The sequence below is a fragment of the Cetorhinus maximus genome, chromosome 1 (genome assembly GCF_964194155.1).
Source record: "Cetorhinus maximus chromosome 1, sCetMax3.hap1.1, whole genome shotgun sequence".
Classification (NCBI taxonomy): Eukaryota; Metazoa; Chordata; class Chondrichthyes; order Lamniformes; family Cetorhinidae; genus Cetorhinus; species Cetorhinus maximus.
In genome coordinates, this window is record NC_135879.1 from 69,014,062 (window position 1) to 69,041,630 (window position 27,569).

Below are 27,569 nucleotides of genomic sequence, written 5' to 3' on the forward strand. Positions count from 1 at the left end.
AACAGCAGCAACAGACATGCTGGACCAAATGGCCTCGTTCAGTGCTGCACCATTCCATGGGGGCAGTTTTAACCAAATAAATGGGCAGGTTTGCTTCATCTGGGGGTTTAAAGCCTTAAAAATAAGATTCATGGTTAAAACATGCCCATTTCAAGTGAAGTGGGAAGGTGGACGGGTGACCAAATAGTCTCAAGGGGGTGGGTTAGAAGTTTAAATATGATAATGGCTGCGAATCACATTGCCATTCAGTTTTTCAACTGTATGATCAGCCAGCTTTCGCAAGCCTCGGGAAATCCAGCAGCTATATCCAGGTGAGGAGGTAAGTATAATTACACCTCGCAGCAGGAACCAGAAAGCCTGCCTAAGGAGCCTCCACGATCAGGTACCCCCTACCAACCCTCTCGCATGAGACCTCTGATTTCTCTCTGCATTATGCCTCTGACTAAAATGCATTAGCTCATATTTACCCGTGTTGAACTTCATTTGCCAATTATTTGCCCATTCTGCAAGTTTATTAATGTCCTCCTGTAATTTATTGCTGTCCTCCTCAGTATTGACTATCCCACCCACCCCCTAAAATTTAGTGCTTTCCGTAAATTTAGAAATTGTATTTTTGATTCCAAAGTGCAAATTGTTGATGTAAATTGTGAACATCAGTGGCCTCAGCACTGATCCTTGTGGAACACCACTTCCCACCTTCTGCCACTTTATATAACTACCCTTTAATCCCACTCTCTGTTTTCAGTTTCAGCTGAGGTGTTTTTAACTTATTTGTACTCAGGCAAAGTTGGTGGAAATACTGTAATGAATTGCTGGAGTAATTCTGACCCCAGAAAGAGAGGAGTAACATTGCCTTGCAGAGGTATGGGGTAAATTGTTGTAGTGCCACTTGCTCTGCAACATGATCAGGACCGGCAGAGTAGAAGGCAGACAGTGGGATCTCTGCAAGGAGGGAGGAGAAGGGGGACTCTACTTAGAAGGCCCTGCCCCAAGAGGTTCTTCCTGAAGCACCAGTCCTATGTTGGGATGAGCCAGGAGCAGTGCCTCAGGAGGCTTCACTTCACTAAGGAGATAGTGACAGAGTTACGTCACCTCCTTGACAAAGACCTGGAGCCTCAAACCAGGGCAAGGACGGCGCTCCCAGTGGATGTGAAGATCACAGCTGCCCTTTCATTCTTCGTAACCGATTTGTTTCAGGTAGGAGCTGGTGAAGTGAGTAATGTATCACTATTCGCTGACCACAGAAGTGCCTGGAACATGACAGAGATACTATACAGGAGGAGAGAGGTCTTCATCCACTTCCCCCTTAGGAGGAAGAGCAGCATGCAATGGTCCATGAGTTTGCCAGGATGGGGAGCTTCCCAATGGTGCAGGGTACCAGTGACTGCACGCACAGGGCTCTGTGGGCACCCCACATCAAGGAGAAAAGATACAGAAACTTCAAGGCTGCCACTCAGTCAATTATTGTGGGACCACAACAAGAAATTGGTAAATGCCCTCTCCTGGCACCACCGACGATGCGTTTATCCTGCGGACAGTGAGCAATTCCCACTGTCTTTGGATCTCTAAGACAGACAACTAGATGGCTACTTGGTGACAAGGGATAACCCCTGCTCACATGGTTCATAACCTCCTTTCATCATGCCACCAGGCAAGGTCAGAGGTGCTTCACTGAGAGTCACTTGCAACACAAGGGAGCAAGCTATAGGGCTCCTAAAGCAGAGATTTTGCTGCTTATATCACTTATGGGGTATTTTGCAGTAAAGGCCCGAGAGGGTCTCCATGTTTGTACTGGTGTGCCGTGTCCTCCACAACCCTGCAATTCTAAGGGCCCTACTCCCTGTGATCTGGAGGCCATCTCAGAAGGAGAAAGAGGAGGAGTAGGAGAAGGAAGGGAAAATAATGTATTTACCACATGCAGCGAGATAGAGCAAGATGGACCATATAATGAGGTTCGGCTTCAGTTAAAACTAGCTTTCGCAGCACGGACTCACCATTCCCGTAGAGGACATCCATCTCAAACTTCCCATCACAAAGTTGCCTTGACCAGCAAAAAATCCTTCACAAAACAACTTTATGCAATAATACATCAATAATGCAAAAAATCAGAACTAATCACTAAACTAATCCACTTAATGTCTGCCTTGCAGGTGCCCTTGCTTGGTGTAGTGCTCCTGTGCAGTGCTACTCCAGTGGCTGCAGATAAATGTGAGCTAATGCTGGTGGAAGACTGCTGACCTGCACTGGTGGAGGACATCCTTGAGCAGCTCTGGATTTTAAAGATCCGACTTTAGTTTACACCATTTCAGCTCGGGCACCAGCACTGTGGGCTGGCTGACAGGCAACAGGGAGGGCATTGGCGAAGTCAAGGGAGCACAAATGGTGCCATACTGAAAGAGGACAACATATTTGTTCTCCATGGTACCATTTTTTGTTATTCATTCACGGGATGTGGGTGTCGCTGGCTAGTCCAGCTTTATTCTCCATACCGAATTGCACTTGAGAAGGTGGTGGTGAGCTGTCTTGTTGAACCGCTGCAGTCCATGTGGTATAGGTACTCCCACAGTGCTGTTATGGACAAAGTTCCAGGATATATTTCCAAGTCAGGATGATGAGTGGCTTGGAGGGAAACTTCCAGGTGGTGATGTTCCCATCTATCTGCCGCCCTTGTCCTTCTAGATGGTAGTGGTCGTGGGTTTGGAAGGTGCTGTTGAAGGAGCCTTGGTGAGTTCCTGCAGTGCATCTTGTGGATGGTATACACTGCTGCTACTGTGCGTCAGTAGTTGGGGGAGTGAATATTTGTGGATAGGGTGCCATCCAAGCGGCTGCTTTGTCCAGGATGGTGTTGAGCTTCTTGAGTGTTGTTAGAGTTGCACTCATCCAGGCAAGTGGAGAGTATTCCATCACTCTCCTGATTTGTGCATTGTAGATGGTGGACAGATTTTGGGTAGTCTGGAGGTGAGTTACTCACCACAGGGTTCCTAGCCTCTGACTTGCTCTTGTAGCCACAGTATTTATATGGCTAGTCCAGTTCAGTTTCTGGTCAATGGTAATCCTCAGGGTGTTGATAGTGGGGGATTCAGCAATGGTAATGCCATTGAATGTCAAAGGGCGAAGGTTAGATTCTCTCTTGTTGGAGATGGTCATTGCCAGGCACTTATGTGGCGTGAATGTTACTTGCCACTTGTCAGCCCAAGCCTGGATGTTGTCCAGGTCTTGCTGCATTTGGACATGGACTGCTTCGGTGTCTGAGGAGTCACGAATGGTGCTGAACATTGTGCAATCATCAGAGAACATCCCCACTCGTGATCTTATAATGGAAGGACAAGCTGGCACACAACAGAAGAGAGAGGTTGCAGACTGGTGGAGGAATGTCTGACATCAAGGCCCTCACAGACTTTGAAAATAGAGGCATCCAGCTGGCTGGTGACTATCTGGACCATTCCTGTGCTGACGGTGAGGTTGGCGGTGCTCAAGCAAGTGAGGATCCAGCAGTGCAACATCCATCAGACAACCATGCTGTGAGTCAGTTCCCCTGTTCCGCAGTTCCCTGCCGTGCACTAAATATCTCTCCTTGATTTTGCAGGCACATCTGGGGGTCCATGAGCTAGGACCTCGACTCAAGTCCAGAAGACATCTTGTAAGAAGAATCTGATGACACCCTAACTGAAGACCCATCACAGCGCTCATCCACATCCTCCACCAGCGCAGAGGCACACCTCTGTGGGACCTAGTTCTAGAGTGGCCTCCGGGCACAATCTGATGAGCACATTGCACTGCCTGATCCACAGCAGGTGACGGCAGTGACTTCCCAGGCTTCTGGCGCTCGGAAGACTGCTGGAGTCCAGAAACCTGCTTAGTCCAAGTCAGATGAAAAGCTTCTGGACTCAGTCATGTCACATTTGCTGGAGCTGCAAAGGCAAGCTCAGAAACATCAGGAAGGGATGTCTGTTGCACTCCTCAGATTGCAAGGCACGATGGAGGAGCCCGTCCATCTACAGGCTGAGGCAATGGCACTGGAATGCCAACGCACCAAGGTCAACACTGGTAGGATGGTGGCCACAATGGAGACCTTAGTCCGGGACATCAGTCCTGCACTGCTGTGCAGGCTGAACTCCATTGCTGACGCCATAGTTGGCCTCCAACAGTGTCAATGTGAGAGGGGTGCGGGGCAGCTCTATCTCACTCCAACTTCCCCATCTCCTCAAGGAGTCAGCTAGGGGGCCTCGGGCGCCCGTAGGTAGGAAGATCAACAGGTGCACGCTCCGGGGCCATCCACCCAGGTGACTCCGGGAATGCCAAGCCCATTCAAATTCCCTCTTCCTGTGACCCCAGCAGCTCCAGCTCGCAGGCTGAGGAAGATGCCACAGTCACACAGCAGGACCCCAAAAGCAGGCTGAGGCCCTACAGGCCTCAGCCCTCCAGAGGGCACCCTCCCAAGGTCATCACAGACAGAGCGTAGCAGTCAGCAGGCTGCCTACACCTCTGCTGTGGGTGCCAGGGGAGCACCAAGACATAGCAGCAGGGTTAGGAAGGGTAAGAAGATGTTGTTTCACAGCCTGGGCCACGGGTGTTAATCACTTGTGCTTAATGTTCACTATTGTAAATGAACTCCCAAGAATGTATCCCTGCCTATGGCTTCTTGTTCTGATGAGCAGTGTTCATGTCACTCAGATATGAAACCTTGGTTCCTGCACAAGATAAAGGCAGGTGTCTCAGTCCAGGGCCTCTTCCCTTTGCAGCGTGTAACCTTCAGACCAAAGTGATGATCTGGCTTCACACTCAATGGACACATTACTGATGCCTTCACCTCGATGGTGCTTGTCATTGCTGCCAGAAATATCGTGGGCCAGCGTCACAAAGTTCCGTCATTCTCTCTGTGTTCCCTCAGCACCTTTGAGGTGAGGCTGGCCCCATCTCTTTAGCATCTGTGACCAGAGATGCTGTGCTCCTAAAGGGGTCAGGTGCTGAAGGCTGACAAAGGATCAGGTGCATTTAAAGTTTCATGGCTGCGTCTCCATGATATCACCCTGATCACAGAGCGTAAGCAAGCTGCCCTCGGCCAGACAGGAGTCAGACATTCACAGAGGCAATGTGAAGATCTAAGGAGTATCCTCATTGCATGTCGTTATCATCCTCCTGGAATCTAGAGACTACTAGGGCCTCTGTTGCATCTCCATGACAAGAGCCTGAGCACTGGGGGTATTTCAGCTGCCATCAGCCACACAGGAATGAAACATTCACAGACGCAAAGTGAGGATATCAGGACTGTCCTCACTGCATCGCATCATCACCCTCCACGAATCTTGCGGCTATGACGGCCTCCCGACCACGCCTGGCTTGTCTGGGGCCAGTGCAATGGCCTCATCACTGGCATCCTTGGCTTTCGAGGACCTGATCATCGTCCTCCTTATTGGGGGATACGTGAAGCTCCTCCATCCCCTCCTCAGCCAAAATACATTTGAATAACTATTCTCTTATCTAAAAAAGCTTACCATCAAAGGACAATTATACATCATATTGTTGTCACATTGTTCATTTTACCAACAGCGGAGCGGCCCGCTTCTGCATGCAAGGGCCGCTGTCACAATGGAGGCAGCCTCTCTGCTGCAGGCTGGGGTGCCATTGGAGCTGGAGGTTCCATGCCAAAGAGGGGGCTGTGGCCAGGCAAGGCCTCACCCTCCCAGATAATCAATGCATCCGGATGGGTTTCTCCTCCAATTAGAAGGGCCCAACGGCTTTGTTTCTCAGAATGTTGTAATCTAGATATGCACCTCCAAGGGCACCTCCCTGTTGAGACAGATGGTCCCCAACCCATCTCAGAAGCACCCACCTCTCCTGGTGGGGCTACCATCCCTCTGATTGGATCAGTAGCATTGAGAGCCCATCCTTAATAGGATAAGAGCGTGAAGGTGGGCAACTTTGGAGGCTGCCTCCAATAAAATTATGCTGTTGGGCACGCTGCCAGTAATTGTGAGGTTAGGACCCCATTTGATCCCAACGTCAGGGTCCCCAAGCCCGCGAGAAAATGCACTCCACTGTGTCAGCTTGCTTTTTTGTTAGCACTCTCACCTCTTTGTCAGTAATATAGTGGGTTCAAGCCACACTCTACAACTTGAGGGTCGAAGGCTGACACATAAGAGCAGTACTAAATTCTGAATTGTGGAAAGTGCGTCTTTTGGCTGAAACTTTACACCTGGACCCTGTCTGCTTGTTCTATTCAGGCGATGTTAAAGACTCTACAATACAGCACGTCTTAAAGGAAAACAGGCATTCATCAACATTTCTTTCGGCAATAATAATCACCGTTTAAAGTTAGCAAATTGTCTTTCATATTTTGTTGGTGGAACAAGGCAATGTGGGAACAGCAGTTTCATTACCTACAAAACACCAGTGACTGCACCTTAATGTGGTTAATTGCTTGTGAAGTGCCATGGAATGTTATTGAAATACATGACAAGGTAGTATATATAAATGCAAGTTCTTTACAACTCCCAATGTTAACCAGGATCACTGGGGAGACATCAAATGGAGGTGAGATGTACTCCTGCTCCTATTTCTTATGTTCTTAAGGACGACAGAGGGAGAGTCTGGCACATAGATGGATTTCTTTGTGATTAGTATTGGTAGTTGCCTGGGGTCCGATCAATTTATTCACTGCCATCCACTGTCTAAGAATGGTGTAGATCAGAAGAACATTGAAAGGGATGAATACAAGTGTGTGGAAGAATAGAACCAATCTCACTACCAATCCTTATTACTAAATACATTTAAACAATTTTCTCTCTTTACTTGCATCCTTTTTGTTCTGCTCAGAGCTCACCTCTGCTGGTATTCATTCTCTGCATACTGGTAGTTACAGCTCCTTGTCAACTCACTCCAGCCCTCCATCCACTCTCACACCTAACTATGTTCCTTATTTTAAAGGTAAGATGCACGTGCTGAGCTTGTCAAGATGTACCACTGTGCCTATCCAGAGAGATAGGATCTACGCATGTTTGTATAGCAAACTTGATGTCAGTATATTTTCTCAGGAATGTTCTCATATAATTTTATGTATTTTCTCATTACATACATACCGAGTAATGAGTCTTGCATAATAATATCCATTTAGCACATGTAATTCAACAGTTATGTGGCAAATCAAAGTTGCATTTAGAGCTGTTTTCACGATTAGTAATATGCATACTTAATTTTGCAAAATCATGTAGTGTTTGTAAGTAAATTTGAGTCATTACTGCAGCCCAACTTTGCAGTTCTAACTGGCATAATAATATATTTTTTCCAAATGTATTGAGGTGAATTTTATGAGGCTACACTCTTAGACATGTGACCAAAGAGGAACTGTGCATTAGTAAATTAAGCACAAAAAGCAGTACATTAAGTTTGCAACACACCTGATTTTCCCGTGATTAAAACTCACTCCATTATTAATGGTTTACAAATTAGCTGCAGAAAAGATCAGTCGGTACCTCTTCTGGTCATTGTATCCTTTGAAGAAGCTGATTGATTTGCTCCAGACATTTGTAAGGTGCTGGGCATGATTTTATAATTGCATGTGCAGTGGTGCTAATGTACAAAGAACAAAGAAAAGTACAGCACAGGAACAGGCCCTTCGGCCCTCCAAGCTTGCGCCGATCATATTGCCCGTCAACTAAAACATTTTGCACTTCCGGGGTCCGTATCCGTCTATTCCCATCCTATTCATGTATTTGTCAAGCTGCCTCTTAAACACCACTCTGCTTCCACCACCTCCTCTGGCAGCGAATTCCAGATACTCACTACCCTCTGCGTAAAAAACTTGCCCCGCACATCTCCTCTATAGTTTTCTCCTCTCACCTTAAATCTATGTCCCCTAGTAATTGACTCTTCCACCCTGGGAAAAAGCTCTTGACTATCTACTCTGTCCATGCCACTCATAATTTTGTTAACTTCTGTCAAGTTGCCCCTCAATCTCCGTCACTCTAGTGAGAACAATCCGAGTTTCTCCAACCTCTCCTCATAGCTAATTAGCTTCTCATCACTTTCCCCACAAGCAACAGTTCTGTTTTACATCAGTATCAGGGGCTCCTGATATTAACACTTTACTCTACAATAGACTTATTAACATCCTTAAACAACTGACCCACCTCTTGAGAACAGTTTAGACGCTCCCCTCACCCTCTGCCCACCACTGACCACCTCCATTTAAATCAAAAAGGCAGCATTTTTGAGACAGATTTTTGAAATGTTAGTAAGGTTTGCACTTTTCTTTCCACCGCCAGAGCAAAATTGCACAATTCTTCTTTACATAAGTATAATATTATGACCAGATGTATCAGCAAGTCATATATTACATATAAACCAAATGAAAATATAGGGTGGAGGTGATCAAACGACAAAGCAAACTATTGCACAATTAACAAATGGGGTAGAATTTTAACTGCCAGGGGAATGGATACAACTGTGGGCAGAGTGGGGGGTTAGAGCCCCAAAAAGAGCCAGTGGGTCAAAAATCTGACATGATGTCACCCTATTCCAGCTTTCGCATTTGGAGGCAAGCAGGAAATGTCCTTGTCGGTAAGTAATTAAAATATTGTGTACTGTATTTAACCTAAAATTCTGGCTTTAACATCCAGTGCACAGCTCCCGGGCCCTTGTGCAACTCGTTCCGGTCAGCAAGGTGATACTTATTGTCCAACGAAACTGACAGGCTTGAACGCCTTTAACTATTGAAATTGTACAGCCACTGGGCTGCCTATGTGAAAGGCATGCTCACAGTCCCTGTTCTGAGAGTGTGATTTCATTGCTTCACACGTGATTTCCAACTTCTGAGAAGTACCTTGGATTTTACTCACCTTGATCTGATCTTCCTTGCTGTCAGCCTTCACCACAGCATGGGAACAATTATGCAGCAATATGGACTTCTTTTGAGGAACAACCGGAGCAGCTACACCAACAGCAAAAGCATCAGGAGGAGCAACAACAACAACAAGAGCTGCATTTTCTGCAGTCATATGCCACTCCACAGAACAGAGACTGTGGACACAGAGCTCCAGTTCAAAGGCAGCAATACCCCCAGCACACAGTATACAAAGAGAGGATCAGTTTCCTCGACATAACAGAGCAACAGTGCCACAAAAGGCTCATGCTTTCACAGCAGGTCTTTGCTGGCATATGCAGCCTCCTGAAATATGACCTCCTCCCAAGTGGGCCTTGCCACTGGCCTGAATTTTGTTGCTTCCAGCTCCTTCCAGGGATCTGCTGGTGATATCTCACAGATCTCACAATCTGCTGCTCAAAGTGCATATCCCAGGAGACCGATGCCATGTTCACCAAGGCCACCACATGTGTCCAATTTGACACTGATGAGGCCAGTCAGACACAGAGGGCTGTCACATTTGCTGTTGTTCCTGGATTATCATCAACTGCTCACATGTTGCCCTCAGTTCAGCCTGGATACATCAATCGGAAGTGATTACACCTCTCAATTTTCAGCTCGTATGTGTCAATCGAAAGGTTATCATGTGTGCCTGTACAAGATATCCTGGAACCTGCCATGATTCATTCATTCTGTAACAGTCACATCCCCTTCCAGTTTTTGCACCTCCGCACAGAGTGTGTGGGTGGATTCTTGGAGATAGGAGTTACTATCTGAGAAACTGGCTGATGACTCCTCCGAGGAGCCCTACCAATGATGCAGGGGAGAGGTGCAACAAAAGTCACATGGCCTCAAGGGTGATCTCAAAGCAAGCTGTTGGCTTGCTGAGGATGCAACTCAGCTGTCCTGACAGGCCTAAAGGGGAGGGGGGTTCCTTTCAGTATGCACCATCAACGTTCTCCAAGTGGTCTGTTGTGTCTTCAACAATATCATGCTGAAGAGAGAAATGGATATGCAGGAGGAAGAAAGAGCAGGCCAGTTGGCATCTTCCGTCCCCTGTGAAGAGCCAGATGTGGCCAGTGTGCCTGCACTGCTCACTAAGCTGCCAGAGAAGCCAGCGGCAGCCACATATAAGCACAGTTTAAGCTGATTTGAGTGTTTGATGGCAGTGCAATCATAAACCCTGTGCTCCCCAGATATAGATAATTTCCACAGTTAAAATTGCTACCGTTACATTCTCAGCCTTGTTTTCGAACCTGGTGATACCATTGACCTGAAGGATACTGTCCATATGGCATTTGAAATGCAACAAAGTAGAGGTCAGGAGATTGAGGAGTTCAGATAAAATGTTTGATTCATTGAAATTATCATAAACATAACACCATGAACATTGTTATACGTACCCAAGTGAATTCCCTTGTGCAACTGATGTCTTTTTCATCCGCTTTCTATTACTCCTGCATGATGCAATCACTTTGGCTTCAGCCGAGCTGAAGGCAGGCTACTTGTACCCCTGATCTGACAGATGAGATACCAGTGGTTGGCACCCTCTGGGCTTTGGAGCCCATGAGGGTTCTGCCAAATCTGCCCCATCTGCACCTATGCAGATACAGGAGCTTTGTCTATGTTGGGGGGTGGCTGTGTGTGCAGGAAGGAGGCCAAGGAATGGCTGGAGAGCATGGCTGCATTTCAATGAGGCATTGAGCTACAAAGGCGAGACTTTCCTCCATCCTGTGTAAAGTGGCAGACAGAGGTGCAGACCATTGGTCTGGCCCAGCATTCACTTGGTAGCCTTCTGTGTCTGATTCTCCATTCAAGTGGCCACCCTTTCCATAGAGGAGGAGATCAGCACAAATGGCTGAGACATCATGGCACCCATGCCTGGGATAGTCTCCTTCAATCTCTCTCCAAGGCTGCGCACTGCCCCTGGAAATGCTGACAGCAGCATGGATATTTCCCATTGCTGCTGCACAAGTTCCCTTTTAGTGGATGACCCACTGTGGCTCAGCATCTATATCCAGCAGAGCAGAGCTTAGAGTGCCCTCTGTCCTCCAAGAGGAACCCCCGTCTGCTGTACCTGTCTTCAACACCAGATCCTGCTCACAAGTGATGTGCTTCTCACCATGTGACAACCTAACATACTGCAGTACCCACTGAGGTGTGTGCATCTGCACTGGTGGAGCATGCCTTTGAGTCATCTGACAGTGCATCCTCAGAGTGCTTGCCCTCCTCTGAGGAATCCTCCTGCTGCTGCTGCTCCATAACAATTGAAGAGGAATGAAAAACATGAATTAGATCTGACATGGGGAAGGGTTCAAAGCCTACGTTGTGCATATCATGACATTTCAGTTAATGGTGACATCAATTCAACATGAGTGAGTGTTATGTACCAAGTGGTAGTGCGATACTAATGTTGTCACCAGGTATGTGGAGAGCTCCATCTCGCCACTTATGCCCATGGACTGTGCCATCACTTGTCTAGAGCCTGTTCCTCTGCAGTGGTTGAGGCTTTTGAACAGCCCAGAATCCTGAGAAGGTTATGATAATCAATCCTGAAAGTACAACAGTTTCCACTGGGAGCCAAAAGGAAAAATGTATTTGGATCAGTGGACCTTTTTCAAACCTTAGTTCTGCCTTTGGAGTGACATATCACCACTCCAACTATTAGGCCCTCTGTTGGGGTGAATGCCATTAATGCATCTTTATAGGTGCCAGTATTTAGATTCCTTTCTCCCCAGGAACTAAGATGGTTTTTCCATCAAAAGTTCTGTGCTAGCAGAACAAAACATCTGGAATTTAAGTGATCTTTATAAGTGGCATGGTACAAGACCTGTAAAACTGCACTACACTTCAAGCGTACTGCTCTGACAAAGCATAAGAGTATTATAATGGTGTAAACATGCAACAAAAAGAAAGTTATTAATGCCAGATTACAATATGCAAACAGGGAAAAAATATATAAAAACATACCTACTGAATGCTCGTCTATGAGAAACAGGGAATATGAGACATGTTAATGGCCTAAATTTTCTGATCAGTGTCAGAACCGTTGTGTCCAATATTGATCAGACACAAAAGTACCCAATTATCTAGACACAATTTTCCTGGCCAAACTTCTGATCCACGATGCAGAAGAGCTCCCTGAGTGCAGGAATCCACGTAGAGAGCAGCAAAGAGAATCAGTGCAGAAGACACACCTTTTTACAGCACTGGCTGCTATATTCTGGTAAGTATTTAAAGGTCCCCAGCTTTTCAGTATGTCAGTGTATGAGTGAATGGTTGAGTGGGTAGGTGGTAAGTGGATACAGTGGCAGGTAGGTGAGGTGGTAGGTGGGTAGGTGGGTGGGAGGCAAGTGGATGAGATGGTAGGTGGCAAATGGGCAGGGTGGCAGGTAGGTAGGGTGGTAGGTAGATGAGATTATAGGGTGGCAAGTGGGTAGGGTGGCAAGTGGGTAAGATTATAGGGTGGCAAGTGGGTAGAGGCAGAGTGGCAGGTGGGCATGGTGGTAGGTGGGTAGGGTGACAGGTGAGTGAGGTGGGCAGGGTGGCAAGTGGTTCAGGTGGCAGGGTGACAAGTGGATGAGGTGGATAGGTGCAGGTGGTAGTGTGGCAGCTGGGTAAGGTGGTAGGTGGGTGAGATTATAGGGCAGCAAGTGGGTAGGGTGGCAAGTGGGTAAGATTATAGGGTGGCAAGTGGGTAGAGGCGGAATGGCAGGTGGGTAGGGTGACAGGTGAGTGAGGTGGGTAGGGTGGCAGGTGGCAGGATGACAAGTGGATGAGGTGGGTAGGTGCAGGTGGTAGTGTGGCAGCTGGGTAAGGTGGTAGATGGGTGACGTATGTAGGTGGCTCAGTGGGTAGGTGGGTCAGGGGGTAGTCGGGTCTAGACAGGGGCCGGTCAGGTGGTGGGGCTGTTCAGGTCAGTTCAGGGAGGTGATGAGGTAGTGGGTTTGTCAAGGGGTTGAGCAGGAAGTTGGGAGGAGGAGTCAGTGTGATTCAGGGATGGTCAGTTGTACAGTTACCCAGGAGTTAGACGAGCATTTTTCTGTCTAATATTTCCTGCATAATGTTCCTTCAAATCAGAGTTAAATTGGAGGCTGCATCCATCATTTATGCTTACAAAACATGAAATAATCCATTGTCCCTCAACCAGATTGAAATCTCACTTATAAAAATATCGGTCTACCATTATGCAGTAATGCTATAAAGAATGCAATGACTTTGCATTCTTTTTCATCTTCCTTTCAGATTACTTACAGAATACTACTGATGAGAACATAATTTTTCCCATACTTTAATAGCTGACATCAAGGCAGTCTTTATTGTCGTTGTGTGTCTGGTGTTGCCATTGTGATCTCAAAGCTTAGGTGACTATTTGATATGCCTGTTGGTATATTTGCAGCATCATTTGTCTAGTTTTAGTTAAGTGTCAGATGGCTTTGGTGTGTGCAGTTCAAAAGCATCATTTTATTATTTATCAACACACTGGATGTAAAACTGCCAAGGAAAGATTGTCTTGTTCGAATGTACTACGTCGTTTTGTACCATACATGTTTATTTGGAAGACTTTAAATAACATTGATGGAAAGAAGACAAAATGATTCAAAATATCTATGAAGATTTGATGACACAGAAATAATTTAAACCACTATTATATATTGAATTTGTAGAATCATATAGCACAGAAGGGGTCTTTCAGCCTTTTGTGCCTGTGCCGACTGTTTGAAAGAACTATCCAATAAGTCTCACGCCGCTGCTCTTTCCCCATGTTCCTGGATTTTTTTTCCATTTTAAATATATATCAATTTCCCTTTTGCAAGTTACTGCTGAATCTGCTTCCACCACCCTTTCAGTTAGTGGATTCCAGCTAACAGATCACTGAGAGGGAGGAGATGGCGTAGTGATATTGTTGCTGGACTATTAACCCAGAGACCCAGGATAATGCTCTGGGGACCTGGGTTTGAATCCTGCCATGGCAGAGGGTGGAATTTGAATTCAATAAAATTGTTGTAAAAACCCATCTGGTTCACCAATGTCCTTTAGGGAAGGAAATCTGCTGTCCTTACTTGGTCTGGCCTACATGAGACTCCAGACCCACAGCAATGTGGTTGACTCTTAAATGTCCTCTGAACTAGGGGTGGGTAATAAATGTTGGCCTGGCATGAGTGAGTTAAAAAAAACTCACCAAGTAAAATAATTTTTCCTCATCACCCCCTGACTTTTTTGCCAAATATTTTAAATCTGTCTCCTCTAGTTACCAACCCTTCTGCTTGTGGAAACAGTTTGACCAGGATTTTTCTGGCCCCCAAGAGGTGGGATGGGAGGTGCAGGGGGCCTGTAAAATCGCAGGCAGCTGGGTTGCATTGATTCCCTGATGTGGTCTTGCTGTCAGGGTATTGTAACCGATGGCAGTATCGACCAGTTGCAGGGATGCTGCCTGCCCCAAGGAGGTGGGCAACCAATTTACATAATTAATGGCTCAATTAGGGGCCATTTTACAGTGCCATTGGCATTTTACCAACATAGATACGTACATACGTTTTGCCGATGGCAGGGTGACCCCTCCACCCCTGCCATGTGGGGAGGCTGCCAGCTAAATGGAGGTGGCCTCCCTGACGCAGTCCATGGGGAAGTGGGGGAGGGGGATGGTGCTGTCCCAAGGCTCCATGGACCAAACATGGAGCATGGGGATACAGCCATGGCCTACCTAGAGGGACTTGCTCTCCAAACCTCGGCCCCATGATTTTTTTTTTTAACTTGCCTCTTGGAGTTTATCAGCAGTGACTACCTCACCTGGTGGAGTTGAGCTCTGGCTTTCTGATTGGGCTGGCAATATTGGGAGCCTGTTCGCCATCCATAATTGGACAGCAAACTCACAGATGACCAATTGGGAAGCTGCCTGTGGTAAAATTGCCAAGTAGGTCCCTCTGCCGGCAAATATAGGCTCAGGAATCTTCCTTTTATCCCAACAATAGGGTTACAACGCTCCTCATAAAATTTAACCCTTTTTCTCTATCTGCTCTATTAAAACCCCTCATAATTTTGAACACTGCTTATTTAATCTCTCTTTAACCTTCTTTGCTCCAAGGAGAACAACCCAGCTTCTCTAGTCTCTCCACACAGTTCAAGTCCTGCACCCCGGTACCATTTTGGTAAATCTCCCCGAACCCTCTCTAAGACCTTGCCACCCTTTCGAAAACATAGTGCCCAGAATTGGACGCAGTACTCCAGCTGAGACCTAAATTTGAGTCAGAACCGTTTACCATCACTTCTTTGTTTTTGATTAAACAGATTAAAAATTGTTCGACAGTGATTCTGAAAACTTGACAAATTCTGTGAAGAGTTTTTAATCAAAGCCTGTCCCATTAGGATTTTATATAACCACTGGTTTTAGGAACTTCGTACAAGGCGTTAATCTTAATCATTTTCTACATGGTCATCACTTTCTATTTTGACTAAAAGATAAGGACCATAATGGATGAAATTGTATAGCCTTTGGAAATTTTCAAAAAACAAATCTCCATAGAGTTACATGAATATCTAATCATTCATAAACATATTAAGAACAATTTTCTAATGAAGTGAGATTTATGATAATTAATTAACCAATTAATACTTTATTGCCTAAAAGAGATCACATATATATATTACAGTGAAAAGCCCTACCATCTAAAACTGTTTATTTTCTAAAGATGATGATATTCCAATTGTACATTAAACTCCTCTTACTATGTTTGTTTCTCAGTTGTAGAATCCTCAACACAGTGATCCATGTAAGAGGAGATATATTAGGTTGTTTCTTAAATTAAAAGGCATATTATACACAACCTGAAAATTGAGCAAGCCAGATGGAGCAAATGACATCTTTAAATCCATATTCATGCAAAACAAAAATGTAAAAGCCAAATTTCTGGGAATTATTGGCAGTAAATAAAATTATTAATACTCAGACTATATTGATTTTCTGCCTCCAGGTTGACAAATTTCTCAGTTCTGTAATTCCTGATGTAATTTGGCATAGTTTGGAGTCTCTTCTTTCATCTTGTAAACAATACAGCATGAAGACATGAAATTAAAAATGGAAATAGATATTTTTGAAACTAAAAAATCACTCAAAAGAACTAATGAAATGTGCGAAAACACTTGGTGACTTTATATGGCATTATATCCCCCAAAATTTGCACCTGCAAAATATCAGTTTTTAAATGAAAACATTTTTTTTAAAGTAGACTCTAAGGACACTTTAAAGTCTACTCAATAATTTAAGTTTCTTAATAAAGCTGTACTAAATTAACATCACCATCAAGGCTGCATTGAAGCTACACAGCTACAAGTTGACAACGCTGCTATATCAACCAATGGTCAGCCGGTGAGCTGAAAAGTGTAAACATGTTGCCAAATTGTCTTTTTCTGTTATTAAAATTTCTAATATGATTTTTCTAAAGTATAGTTATGACAAGAATTATTGTACATTCTATGCAAATATAGGTCATCATTTTCTATGGTAGATATGCTGTAATAAATCATACCTCATGTTTGGCCATTCAGATAAGAAGTTATGCCTTTTGGAGTGTGGTGTAGCATGGTTGTTGCATAAATCAATTGACATTCAGAGACCACTTTCTGCACATGCTCAGAACTCATGGTAGAATGTGTGCACCTGTACCTTGTTCTGGATATTGTTACCGTTCATCTCTGTTTCAAAATAATACTGATAAATCTACTACTGAATGAACATAGGTTATGTGCAATATCTTCTTTCTTGGCACAGTGTATGTAGTTTGGTAAAATGTGTAAAATGTTCAAGTAAAACCTCTTTATTTGAAACACACAAAAAAGGGGAAGAATCAGTCTCTCCTACTGCACACAGAACTTGGAAGGTGATGCTTTGCTTTGACTCTCCCTGATTATTGAGATGCCTTTTTCTAAACTATATTGGTTTAAAATGCTCAGACCTCACAAATGTTGGTGTATGATGCACAAATATTTAAATGTAGTTTTAAATTTTATTAATATATACCTTTGCAATCTTTCATTTGGCAGAACTTCAGCAGAGCATCAAGCCTTATAACCAGTTATCAGAAAATGGTCCAAAGTTTTCAGTATTTATTATGACTGTTTGCAGTAGCCATTTAGCCTGGCTTCAAATACTGATGCATCAGTAACGCATCAGAAGGATTCAAATTATTGGTAAATAATGCATCCTAGAATTTGCTCAATTATGAAATCAAACTCAAATCCAAAACTTAATGCATTATTTACCAATTATTAACACTTTTGCTTGGTACAGCGTTATATAATGCCATAGGTAAACTTGAACTTTAGTTTTAAAATATAAGAACATTCTTTCAGAAAGGAATGGACAATACCCCCATTCTTTATGTTTGGAGAGGGGGTGTGAAGAGTAAGTATAAGACTTTTAGCACCAATTCCAATCCTGAGAGCCTGAGCACAGCTTGATGACATTTTCCTGGTAACGAATAAAAAACAAATTTTAAACTCCTTTTGGCAAGATTTTTAGGCTGTACTGGATGTACTTTATACTGAAAAGCTGGATGTTGCTTCATAGCTTTGTAAGTACTGGCCTCCTACCCAATTGATTGAATCTTACTATGGCATTATATCTTTCTACCACTAAGCATATAACTATTACTCTGCTTCCCACTTTCTTTTCTCTACCTTCTTTGCTTTTTCTCTTTGGAGGCAGTGAAAGTCGTTGGAGCACTCCCAGCTTATCCATGCACCTAGACAGCAAATCTTATGTCCAGGCTCCTAGGCATTTCCATGTACCAGGTAGGAACTGCATGTGCTTTGCTGGTTTTTACTTAAACTTTCTTTGCCTCTTTTTATAATTTTGGCTTTTATACAAGGGTATGTTGTGTTCTGTAAAACTCACTGTCATTGAAATGCTATTGTTACAGATAGGCAGGGGCTTAATTTCTCCTCTCACCACCTGTCTGTAAACAAAGGCATTTTTGATTTGTTTCCCTCATTATAAGCAGCGGCTTCCCAACCCCTCAGTTTGGGTGTGATCCAATTTTCTATTAATAACCTCGCAGCAATAGCCCCTTTGTCTTAGCAGATGAGTAGACTCCTGTTGGCCAGCCTGCGTTATGAAATGCAGATGGTCTTTGTACAGCTCTCTTTGAATTTGGCCTGTGTGGCCCACAGGGGGTTGTTTCCAGAGATAACGATATGGCAGTTTCCCTGCTACTGCCAGGCAGCTCCTTTTGTTCGGGGGTCACAGGGAGACATGCATTCAGCCATTTCAGGGACTTTGTTCAGTTTTTAAAATTTTAGAAATAGCGATGAGAATATCTATATATATTTTATATAAATATACAGTGTGAAGTCACAGTCCTCGCAGCCTCGGTGAAAAAAAAAATGAATTCTACTCCGTTTTTTTATGTGGTCTTATAAAGGAAGAACAGGAAGTGAAGAAGTATGCATTCATTCTCTCATTCACACTGGTGTGTCAGGCACACAGCCAGCTGGGGCAATGGCAGTTCCCTGCTGCACTTTTTTGAGGTTTAAACCTGGGTTAGTGCATCAGCAAGGACATTGTCTTATCCTGGGATGTGGAATAATTAGGTGGCCTGGAAAGATTCAAATCTGTCTTTATGGGAAGCCTGGTGGGTGTTGAATTTTCCTCTGTTGGGGATCAGGCATAAGCAAAGCCATTGGTTTCAGAACTCTGCCTCTACAGAGTTAATCTCCTGATTAAGTGTCCTCTAAAGGGTCTGGGGGTTTTACAGGGTGGTGAGTAATGGCCCAGCTGCACAGGGCTATCTGCGGGGCAGTGCTGGATATCTCACTCTGAGAGTGCCAGGTCCTTTGATCATAGGGCTGAGTGGCTCTGGTCCAGCTTAGCTCCTCCCTGTCCACCTTGATAACCTGTGGGTTCAGCTACTCAAACCCAGGGACTATGGTTAGGCTGATTGACAGGACATTGGAGTTTTTCAATGGGACTTAGTGTCCGGCTCGGGCGCTAGCACCACTGGGGTGTTCCAGTTATTGTTGCAAGGTGCTATGGGTTGGCAGGGCAACAGGTGGGCAATCTGCTGCTGAATTTGGGCCAGCCTTTCTGGGCTTAGAAGATAGGAAGATTGCCTTTGGTAAAGGGTGCAGGGTTGTGGGATTCGGAGTCATGGTTGAGTTCTACTTCTAACTGCTCTATTGGTAACGTGAGATCTAAATGTTCCACCAACAACTGGATCAGTTCACTTCTCTTTACTTTACTGTACCTCCCTAGCTATAGCTTTCAGTTCTGCCAAGGGATGCTAAAGTTTCAACTTTCAGATCTTCTTGTTTGACACCTTTCACACCTGGACATCAAAAGTTGCCATTTTCTTAGTGTTGGGGAAAAGGAATCTGCTGTGGGAAGTTAATTGTGTTTTAAAATTCATTCCAGCCACTGAGTTTTTCCTTTTGCTTTTCATTTGATTCTTTCATATCAATTTGGTTTGTGTCTTACTTGGTCAAATTCAAATGGGGGATCCAGGATTTGAGCTCCCAATTTCTGTTACGGACAGGAGCAGCATTAATTTTTCCTCTTACCACCTGTCCGTAAGCAGAAAGGTGTTTTGATTTGTTTCCCTCTTTATAAGCCCTGACGTACTTCCTAACCTCTCGGTTTTGGTGCGATCCAATTTTCTATTAATAACCCCATAGCATACTCATGATAGGATGAACTCAAAGGATTAGTTTATTTGTACACACTCAAAATGCGAAAAGAGGGTTCACAATGCCCTCTCGCCTGCAGATAGTAAAGAGAGGGATAGAGAAATGAAAGATTGACAGTGCAGAGACCACAGAGAAAAGAAATATTGTTTCACATGGGCTCCAGAGTCCAGAATCAAAGTCCAATGAGGTATTCTTTCACCGAGGTCAATGGGCTGAAAACTGATTATGTGTAATTCACTTTTCTGGTGGGGATGACTTCGCACGATGAGATAGGTACACAGAGATGAATCAGTCTTGTAGATGATGGTACAGAATTTCCAGCAGAAGCATTGTAGATGGGGGCCAAGTGTTCAACCCAGGCAGAGCTCCTTTTCTGTGAGACGGCCAGTTAGATGGTAAACAGCAGATTGAGCTTTGCAGTTCAGCAATGCAATACTTCTGGTTCCAGAAGCCATGCCACATGACTCCCACCTCTCCAAATTGTCTTTGACAAAGGATGTATATCCCTTCTCTGGGTCCCCAAGATTGTTAAATGTCTCAAACATTAAGAATTGAAACGAAGGTTGTGGGGCCCTTTGTCTTAGCAGAGTAGCAGACTCCTGTTGGCCAGCCTGGGTTATGAAATGCAGATGGCCTTTGTATAGTTCTCTTTGGATTTGGCCTGTGCAGCCCACAGGGGATGGTTAGTGACTCCGCAGAGATAACAATTTCCGAGTTTCCTCCCTACAGCCAGGCAACTCCTTTTGTTTGGGAGTCACAGACAGACACTGACTGGAATTTTCCGGCCCCAGTTGGCATCATGACAGACTGGGGGGGGGGGGGGGGGGGGGTGGGGAACAATATGGCGAGAAGGCCAAAATTGAGTTTCACGCCATTGTGAAGCCAATTTGCAATCGTCTGGTCCACCTGTCAATGGTGGGCCGCATTTCCCTCTGCCGCACACCTGGAACCTAATTTCAATATTTCAGCATCTCATTATTAGCCCTGCTCACCGGAATCGCCCCCCACACAGTATCACCCAGGCACGTCGGCGTGATTACACACTGACGTGTTTCACAGTTGCACAAAAGCGATATGCATCTAGCAAGCTGCACTTCGCTCAGGACTTTGAGGTTTGTTTGCCTACCTTGCTTCAGGCAGCACTTGCGTTCATCAGAGCCAGGCTTCACAGGCAGCACCACATCACTCTTAGGGGGACTCACAGATAGGTCTCTAGCTACCAGACTAGCTGTAAGGCAGGGGTGGCTTTTCAGTGGCTGCCAGGCTAGGGCTAGCTTGGGGAAGGGGGAGAAGTGGCCTTAGGCAAGGGAAGAGGCTGCAGGGTGAGGGCTGTACTGGGGAAGGAGAGTATCCCAGGGTGTGTGGTGGGGGGGGCACATGTTGATCTGTGCAAATTTTCTCAAGATGGTGAGGGCTGAGGAGGCAGTCTGCAGAGGAGATGAGGCCAGATGGTGATGTGACGGTGTGTATGAGAGAGTGAGTGGTGATGTCCCTTGAGCTGGCAGTGAGTGAGATGCCAGTGAATGTGTGAGTTTAGAGTGATGAGATGGTTGCCATACCCTGGCGGCACGGATGAGATCATTCGTCCGTTTTCTGCACTGGATGGCTGACCTCTTATGTGCAGCATTGGCACTGTGCACCTCTGCCACTGCCTCCCAAGCTGGAGCAGTGAGAGTGATGGGCCTTTTGCTGGCCTCCACGGTGTCCAGAAGGCATCCCAGGCATGGATCACTGAATCGGGGTCTGCACTTTTCTTGGCCTTTGGGGCCATGTCTTCACCTGTGCCCTCCTGGGCTGCAAGCGCAGAGAAGTATGTGCACGGCTGCAGTTTAAGTATGGCGCCCTGCATGAGGAAGTGACGAGGTAACAGCGTGGCGGGCAAATCGGAGGCTGCCTATCAAAAAGATGGCGTGTTTCCTGTGGCTGCATAACTAATAAGGCAGGAATAGGACAATATGGCGCAAAAACCAGCCATTGCGGCCGGCTGGTAAAACTACCTTTTCCCTGCCCACTACCGCACTTCGTGTGAATAACTGACAATTCCACCCATAGATTCAGCTATTTTAAGGATCTTTGTTCAGTTTTTAAAAATTTTTAGAAAAAGCCATGAGGATATCTCCGTATATTTTATAAAAATATACAACATGAGGTTTTAGTTCCTTACAATATGGCCGGGATTTTCTGTGCCCACTGGTATCGGGCGTGTTTGGTGGTGTGAGTGGGCAATATGGCACGATCGGTTTCACGTCAGCATAAAACCAGTTTACGATTGTCTGCTCAGCCTGCCGATGGCAGGCTGCATTCTCCATCATCGGACGTCAGGAACCTCATTGTAATACATCAGCATATCATTATTAGACCTGCCCGCCGGATTCATTCTCCCCCACACCCCCCTCCCCACTGATGGATCATCCGCTATGTCGGCAGGAAAGCATGCCAATTGCTGCATGATATGGTGCAGCACATAAGCAATGTGCACTTGTGAGCTGCACTTCGCTTGAGACTTCGAGGTTTGTTTGTCTGCCTTGCTTCGGTCTGTGCTCGCAGTCATCAGCGCCAGGCTTTGCAGACAGCACCACATCACTTTAAGGGGGCTCACGGCAGGCCTCTACCTACCAGATCAGCCATATGTAGGTGGCTTTTCAATGGCTGCAGGGCAAGGTCTTGCTTGGCAAAGGGGAAGAAATGGCCTCAGGCAAGGGAAGAGGCTGCAGGACGAGGCCTGTACTGGGGAAGGAGGATATCCCAGGGTTTGTGTGGGAGCACATGTTGATCTGTGCGTGGCTTCAAGATGGTGATGTCTGAGGAGGCAGTCTCCAGAAGAGATGAGGCCAGATGGACATGTGAAGGTATGTGTGTGAGAATGGGTGGTGATGTTCCTTGAGCTAGCAGTGAGTGAGATGCCAGTAAATGTGTGATGGGCTTGAGTGTGTGTTTAAAGTGATGAGATGGTTGCTATACCCTGGCTGCATGGATGAGATCATTCATCCTCTTTCTGCATTGGATGGCCAACCTCTTCTGCGCAACACTGGCACTGATCACCACCGCCATCACCTACCAAGCCACAGTGGTAATGTTGCTGCCCTTCCTGCGGCCAGAGCCGGGGTAGAGGACATCACAGCGGGCCTCCACGGCATCCAAAAGGCACTTGAGGACTGCAGTCTTCTTGCTTTTCAGGGCCATGTCTTCTTTGCTGCATTCCTGGGCTGGAAGCACTGAGCACGGCTGTACTTTAAATGTAGTGCCTGGCGTGATGAAGTGGTGAGGTGATGGCGTGGCAGGTGAATCAGAGCCCACCCGCCATGGAAACAGCATGTTTCCCGGGAATGCATACATAATGTGATGGGTTTGGGACGATACGGCACGAAAACCTGCCATCACAGCTGGCGGGTAAAACGTTTTACCCACCCACTATCGCACTTAGTGCAAATCTGGGACAATCCCGCCCAACATTTGTTTTGATTGTTTTGATTTTGAGGATATGGAGTGTAGGACCGTACCAAAAGGTGACATAGGTTAGAAATTACTGTTGGCAATATTATCATAAAACTCACTTCCATTATTTTAATGGAGATATTAATCCATTTAAATTCAATTATTTAAGGTCACAATTAAATTATCCGTGAGAGGAATGCAACAGGTGTGCATTAAACAATGTATAATATTGTTATTGTGAATATGAAATGGTTCTTGGCCCAGATTTTGCCAGAGTAATGGCAGCAAAACTGTTGGTGCTTGCTGTAATTACTCCTCTGAAACTAACAGCAACTGCTGGAAATTCAGAAGTTTCTGTCAGTGATTCTACTCTTCTCCACAGGGCGCGCTGTGATTAGAAATCATTGAACTGATGAGATCTTCCACTTTTTCACTCCGAGCCTCACTGTGAAAACCTATTAAAAATTAGCTTGTTAACTGAAGTGTAATTGAGTTTTTAAGTAGCATACTAAGCTGATAATTAATACTGACCAATCTTTCTGGTTATGAAAATCTATTATTATGTTTGTGGAATGTCAAATTGCTCTATTATGACAAAAAATATGCGTATCCTTAAAATAATATTTTTTAAAGTTAGTTTTGATAGTTCAGTTTCGACCTTAATTCCATGTGTATGTCCCAAACTTTACTTTGCTCTCTATAAAATAATTTTAGAAAGTGTAGGATAATTAGTGCTTTCAACTTCCTGGCCAGAATTTCCCGGTCGGTGAGCAGAGGGGTGGTGGGGCCCATTCACCGACGCGTAAAATGACGCTGGATGATGTCGGGCAGAACTCCCAACGTCACCCCGCCTTATTTCAATTTTGAGATAGGCGGGGGCTCAGCTGAATCAGCTGTGCGTCTGCTGACCTGTCAATGGCCAATTGAGGCCATTGACAAGGTCATTAAACTAATTAATGGACCTGCCCATCCAACCTTAAGGTTGGCAGGCAGGCCAGGAGCCCTGGCGGGCATTAGAAAAAGCATGAAACCTCATCCACGGATGGGAAGAGGTTTAAGTAGGTTTTAAAAAATGTAATTAAAGTGTATTTAAAAGTGATGGACATGTGTCACTTGAGGGGACATGTCAGGGAAATTTTTTCTTTCTATTTTTCAGATTTTTTATTGTGGAGCCGATCTCCCTGAGGCAGCGCTTAGTCTCAGGGAGATGAGTGTGCTCTTTTGCGCGCATGCGTGAAAGAGCGCACTCTCGGCTCAGGGAATTTCTCCCCCCCCCCTCTGCCCGCACAGGGAGCGCATAGCGCTTCCTTGCAGATGTCACACTGGGCAGGCCTTAATTTGCCTGCCCATGTAAAATGACAGTGCGCCCCCAATAGGGGGCGGCGATCGGGAGCACGCCTCCGTGCAACCGCTCCTAAACTCCTCCCCCCCCCCCGACGGGGGGAAAATTCTGCCCCCTGGTTTGCTGTCTGTGAAAATTCTTCAGTGTGATTAGCTGCCTACCCTGCTTTATGACATCACTGTTGCTGGGCACCTGACTTGGTGTCACATTCAAATTAACAAGTGAAATACATTCCACAGAGATTGCTAGATCTTTGTGGGCATCTTTCTTCAAGGTCAGCAGAGACAGCCACATAGAAACCATCAAGATTTTTTGTAAACCATTTCTGGAGTATTGGTGTCAAAGTGACATCATACACATGCAGTGTACATTGTTTTAGATTTGAGGAGAGATTTGAAGGAGAGTTATATATAGAGATTTTTTTAAAGAAAAACTATATTCTGGAAATACACAGTGCACCCATCAGCTTCTGAACTAGAAAGTTAAGATTTCATTGTTCTCGAGAGAGAGCCCATCTCAAATGGTAAAGGTTCATAGTTAACGTCAACCTATCTTTTCCCTTCAGGTGAATTGCAATGCATTTCCAGTGTTTTTTGTGTCTTTGTATCCGGGTTATTTGTATATAATGCACACCTTCAACAAATGCAAGCTGGTTGACTGCCTGTTTCAAATCAATGCATTTTGAGGTTGAATGAACAAAAAGAATGAAAGTTCAGCTTGGAGGATTTAAAAATAAAACCAGCATAATTCTTTCAATCCATTATATTTTAACAAAATAATTGAGTTGTTCTAGCATTCAGTACTTAACTTTTTTGATTTAAAGTGAGTCAACTAAAAAGACTAAAATCTACTGTGGGGTGCGGGTGTGTGGCGGGGTGGCGGGGGGTTGGTGGTTTGCGTGGGGAACATGCTTTCTTTCATTTATTAGGGACCTGCTCATGGAACATTTGATTCAATAGTGGATTTAAATTTCCTGATAACTTAACTACAGATTATGTCTTGGCAATGTGTAGTAATTACATCACTGGTAATCATTTTCTGTGAACATTCTAATATGTAGACAGGAAGTGCATCAATGGCAGCTGTTTATGTTGCCAGCATAAAGTTATATTAGAAAGCAGTATGTTACAAATAATAGAGATTCAAGATTTATAATGATTTCTACATTTAGTAGGAAGTCAAACATTGCAAGCAAGCAAATAAACTCCAGTAATATAGGGATTTACCTTGCCTATATTTGAAATTCTCCATGATTCACAGTGGGCCCGATTGTTCCTCTTTGCACCATGGGCTACAGTCACAGAAGCAGCACTAGGGGCTACATTATCCTGGCTTAATGTACCAACAATCAGGTGGAAGAGACAGATGGAAAAAAAAATGAAATTAAATAAGAAGCTGAAAAAAACAATAAGACTAGAAGAGAGATGAAAGAAGCAAAAGACATATGAAAGAAACCAGATAGAGTGAAATAACAGGGGAGTTAGAGGTAAGCAACAACATAAAATCACTCCAGGAAAGAGGAAGACAAATCTGGGGAATAGAAGAAGTAAATAAAGGTGAGGGCGAAAGAAGCGTGATGTAGAAGCTTCATTTCTTATAGACTGCACATTTTCCTCATATTTCCATAGTCACTTTATCTTATGTAGGCTTCTTAGATTTAATTGTTTTGGTGATTTTTTTCCCATTTTTTGGGTGATTTCTCACTCACAAAAGTACGTGCTTAATCTTAAAAGAAATACAGGGGAAGAAAGTAGGTTACAAACTATTATATCTTGCCCTGACTTAGGAACAGTGTAGATATCAAGGCCTAGGTGTTATAAATGCCTCACTATTCACTCTTCAGATTTCTAAGTTCACTTGAACTCCTCAGTTAGCTTATTACCTTATAATCATTCCCAGAATATTGATTGTTCTATTCTTAGCCAACTTAATCCATTGTACTGAATGCGCAGTCTCAGAGTTTGTGGATATCACTTCAATCTACATCTGCAGGCTCTTAGCATTTCCCATGAGGCCTGAGAACTTGTGTGTTCCGGTACACAGACATGACATCAGCTAGGCAAGTGAAGATAAAATAGTTCATAACTGATATGGACATGTGTACCTTGGACAGATCTGTTACCATAAAATGGGCCTGAAATACAACCTTAAAACATCGCAAAGCTGAACCACGACAAAAAAATTAACGCGTACATTTCATTTACTTCTTTGAGGAAAATTCCATTATATCTTACAAACCATTCAGCTGGGATTACAGAACAGTCTGGCACATAAGACACACCTCTATGACTATAGCCCTCTGTGATTGGTGAAATGATCCATAATTTTCCTTAATTTCTCCCAATCCTCAGGACTAGACATTACATAGAATAGCTAACTTAATTTAACAGCCTGATGTGTTATCTGATGCCTGCTGTAGCTCAACTAACTCAGGCAAACATATGGGAATAACTAGCATTGCTGTTCTTGGATTCTATCTTGAAACTATTCGATTAGAAGCTCAACAACTTAAGCTACCGAATGCCTGAGTAAATACGCAACGTGTTAGCATTTTATTTATGGGACATTGCTATAAGAGGAGGCTGAAAGGCTGAGAAATAGACAAAAACCTAGTGAGACATTCAGGGAGATGTGAGGTCATCTAATGACAATGAACTTGTTTATTTTACACCAACTTTATGTTGTGCTAAAATAGCACTCTGGTGTATGATTTTTAATGGTGCACTGAGTTTAATACCAGCCCCGCCTCTATGGATGGAAGTTCTCCTACTAGGTTGTAAAAGATCTTTGTGAAATTTGGTTGGGCAGTCTTAATCCTTTTTCTGTTGAGCATGGGGCTATAGCACAGTTGTCCAACACACGGCCTGTCGGCCAGAGTCCAGCCCGCCAAGTCTCCATCCGAACCGCCAATCAGTGTTAAAAATACACATACGCACAAGTACAAGTGGAAGTGACAGATTCCAATCACAGGGAGAGAGGCTGGCTGGCCGATTGCTGGGTGGGACTCTGGCACTGAGCTACAGCCAGGGAGTGGAGATCAACAGCATAGGGTTAGGAAGGTTGGTATGAAGTGTTGTGGAAAGAGGAAGATCAGAATCCTGAGCTGGGAAATGTCAGGATAGCTGCAGTGTGATGGGGTATGTGTTGGAAGAAGATTGGAGCCTGGAGCTTGGAAAGATCAGGAAGGTCGGCGCAGGGGTAGGGTGGGGGAAGATGATCAGAGTCCGGAGACCAGAACCATGGAAGTCCAGG

At 44.7% G+C, this 27,569-nt stretch overlaps 1 protein-coding gene across 1 annotated transcript in view; it reads left to right on the forward strand.

The window, feature by feature from the left end:
* The window catches only part of ablim2 (actin binding LIM protein family, member 2), a 397,169-nt gene that overhangs the window by 228,787 nt on the left and 140,813 nt on the right, over nt 1-27,569 (forward strand). Inside the window, exon 13 of the mRNA XM_078542183.1 lies at nt 17,561-17,650. Coding sequence (XP_078398309.1) covers nt 17,561-17,650 — 90 coding nt within the window. The remainder of the gene's footprint in view (nt 1-17,560; nt 17,651-27,569) is intronic.